Here is a 2,679-nt window from a genome sequence, read left to right on the forward strand (position 1 = left end):
CCTCCCTGAGCCTCCTCTTTTCCAGACTAAATGTATACTTCATCCACTTTCAAAAGTCTTGGCAATTTTAACAACCCAAAAGTAATCTTGAACTGGAGTTGTATATCTAACAAACTCCCAGGCAGAACTGAAAAAATGTTCAAAGTAAACATCACCTTATAAACAACATCTGGCATGAAAGAACAGACGATGCTGCTGTTGTACAAAGACGGAAACTCCAGGTAGAGTTGTTTCAGGGCATCAACTGCCTGTCAATTAGAGAGACACTGAGGTGTTATATCTGTACATACACTCATATTCACACTGCAAAGTCCTTTTAGAATAATCCCATTGAAAAATACTTGTGTAGCAACATTGAAATGGAAAGTGGGGAGAAAAAAACAGGATATTGTTTATAGCATTAACACAGAAATGACATTTTGGTTTCTACAACATAAGCCCTTTTCATGATTCTGTTTGCAGTAGTGAGTAGCATTCTCAGTGCTCACAATACCCTTAAATATATTGTGGATAAAACAAAGTACTACCTAGAGTTTACTCAAGGGGAATTTTTTCCCCCCCATATTTTTCTATACTAAAGAAAAAATATTATTCCAGTTTGCATAGATTTTAATGATCGATCATCTGTATCTATCTGCCTTCTGTAACACAAATTATACACAAGAGCAGGATCCCTAGTTGGAGGCTGAAGATGAGACCCTAGCTCTCCTCAGCACAGCCAGGGAATTCACTTTGCTTTGTTTCGTGGTGGTGGTGTGAGCTGAACTCAACACTCACACAAGTCTGGTGCTAATTTAAGTTGCAAATTGCCTGGACAATGGAATAGGATGAGGGAACATACTGTCTTTGCTTTGACAGCCCACCTTTGGATAACACAAATAGTAGATCCAGTCTCACTCATATTAGAGAAGGGACATTAGTGTGAGATCAACAGAAAAGCAGGTTAGAAACCCAAAGAACAGGTGAAGAGAGGTGTCTCAGTACAGTAAGTGGTACCTGATTTGCATGGCCTTTGACATCAAAGTAGATTATAAGATTGTGATGCATAGACTCCACAACGGCTTCTCTCAAAGTTGGTACCTTTTCACCTTGGAATTTGCTCCTGTAGAAATAAAGAACTCACTGGAACGCAGTCAAGATACACGTGTGCAAACATGGGTGCACAGCTACACAGAGCTGTGTCCTAGGGACTCCTGCTCTGCCTGCGCTCCCTAACCCTGAGCCAGAGCCACAGATCCTGGCAGAATAAGCCAGACAAGCTGAGGGTGTAGAGAAGCAGCTTCACATGTCCATTATTCCTGATAAGGTGACAACATACAACAGCTGGTCAGCAGTAACTGCCTGCATGGAAGTTCTGGCTGTGTCATTCAGGAGATCGCCTTCCCGGTAACAGATGGGGAAGATGCTACTTGTACCACAGACTCACAGCTGGTACATTTACAAGAGCCTGGAAATCCCTAATGCAGTGTCCAAGCAGCACACACTCAAAGCTCCTCCTCCAAGAAGGATTCACTTACGATACTGTATTGGTTGCATTGTTATCAAAATTCTAGTAATGCATAAAAACACATTCTCCTGCACACACTGGAAAGGACCTAATCACAGCTCCTACCTGATGCTAACCAGGAAGTCTGTCTGGCTCCTTTTCAACAGTATAATCCTGATGTTTAGAATCCCCAAGACACAATCACTCAAGAAATAAATGTGAATAAAATTAATTTTAGAAGTAATTACTCAAGCCAATTTTTATGTATCTTGAAATTCCCAGTATTGTTAGTGTCCTGCAGTCAATTTAGGGGAAGCTTATGTATAGATTAACCTGTTTCACATTAGATGCCTGTAGATTTTATCCTTGAAAGTCAGTTATCTTCACTCTGCTCCACTGTTCTTATTGCAAGGACATGTAAGGAGATATTAGTCTCATACACTCCTAAATTCACATGAGAAGTAGCATGTGGGACTAAGTTTTAAATTTATAAAAGTTTTCACCAGTGATAGATCAAATCAATAATTATGTTTACCAAGAACATTTCTTTTTTCTCTGTTGAAACAGTAGTTTCAGAACAGCAACGGTTCATTTACCCTAGCCTGTGCTTCGCAGATGGATTAAGCCTCCTAATTTCCTCAAAAGTCAAGTCACACAATCTTCCCGTGCCATCAGTTGTCCTTTCCACTGTGTCATCATGCATCAGGATGGGAACCCCATCTGCAGTAAATTCAAGATCCAGCTCAACACCCGTTGCTCCATTCTCAGCTGCCTTAAAGAAGAAAAAAAATCACATACACAAGACAGAAGAGACAGCTTTACAGATTGAATACAGGCACAGCTATGATTAGTTTGTATTCTGTCAAAAAAGGATAATAAACTAATACTGTTTTATTCAGTAAGCTTGATCTGTGCAACATAGTAGGTTTTTATCCAAAGTATTGTGAGAAGCATTCATAGATCAACTGAAAGCATATAACTTACTTTTACAGCTAAAACTATAGCGATAATGTCTCAGTCTTGGGATTGTTTCAAGATAAAAATGCAGAAAAGAATCCTCCTCTCTCCTTCTGGTCTAATAAATCCCGAGTCCTTAAGTCATGTTAATTTCTAAGAGAGAAGGGAAGCAAATGCCTACACTTCAGATAATTTATGGATTAACACTTAGAAGCCAGAATCAGAGCAGGCCACCA

At 39.7% G+C, this 2,679-nt stretch overlaps 1 protein-coding gene across 1 annotated transcript; it reads right to left on the reverse strand.

Moving 5' to 3' along the window:
• Positions 1 to 155: 155 nt before the first annotated feature.
• On the reverse strand, positions 156 to 2,258 carry LOC104412350 (glycerophosphodiester phosphodiesterase 1-like; the record flags this gene model as incomplete). The annotated part of the gene is made up of 3 exons (XM_010023048.1): positions 156 to 248; positions 997 to 1,102; positions 2,083 to 2,258. Coding segments are annotated over 3 exons (375 nt in total), but the record flags the coding sequence as incomplete, so codon positions are not given.
• Positions 2,259 to 2,679: the final 421 nt, after the last annotated feature.

This window comes from Nestor notabilis, unplaced genomic scaffold (assembly GCF_000696875.1).
Source record: "Nestor notabilis isolate BGI_N333 unplaced genomic scaffold, ASM69687v1 C15271523, whole genome shotgun sequence".
NCBI classification, from domain to species: Eukaryota; Metazoa; Chordata; class Aves; order Psittaciformes; family Psittacidae; genus Nestor; species Nestor notabilis.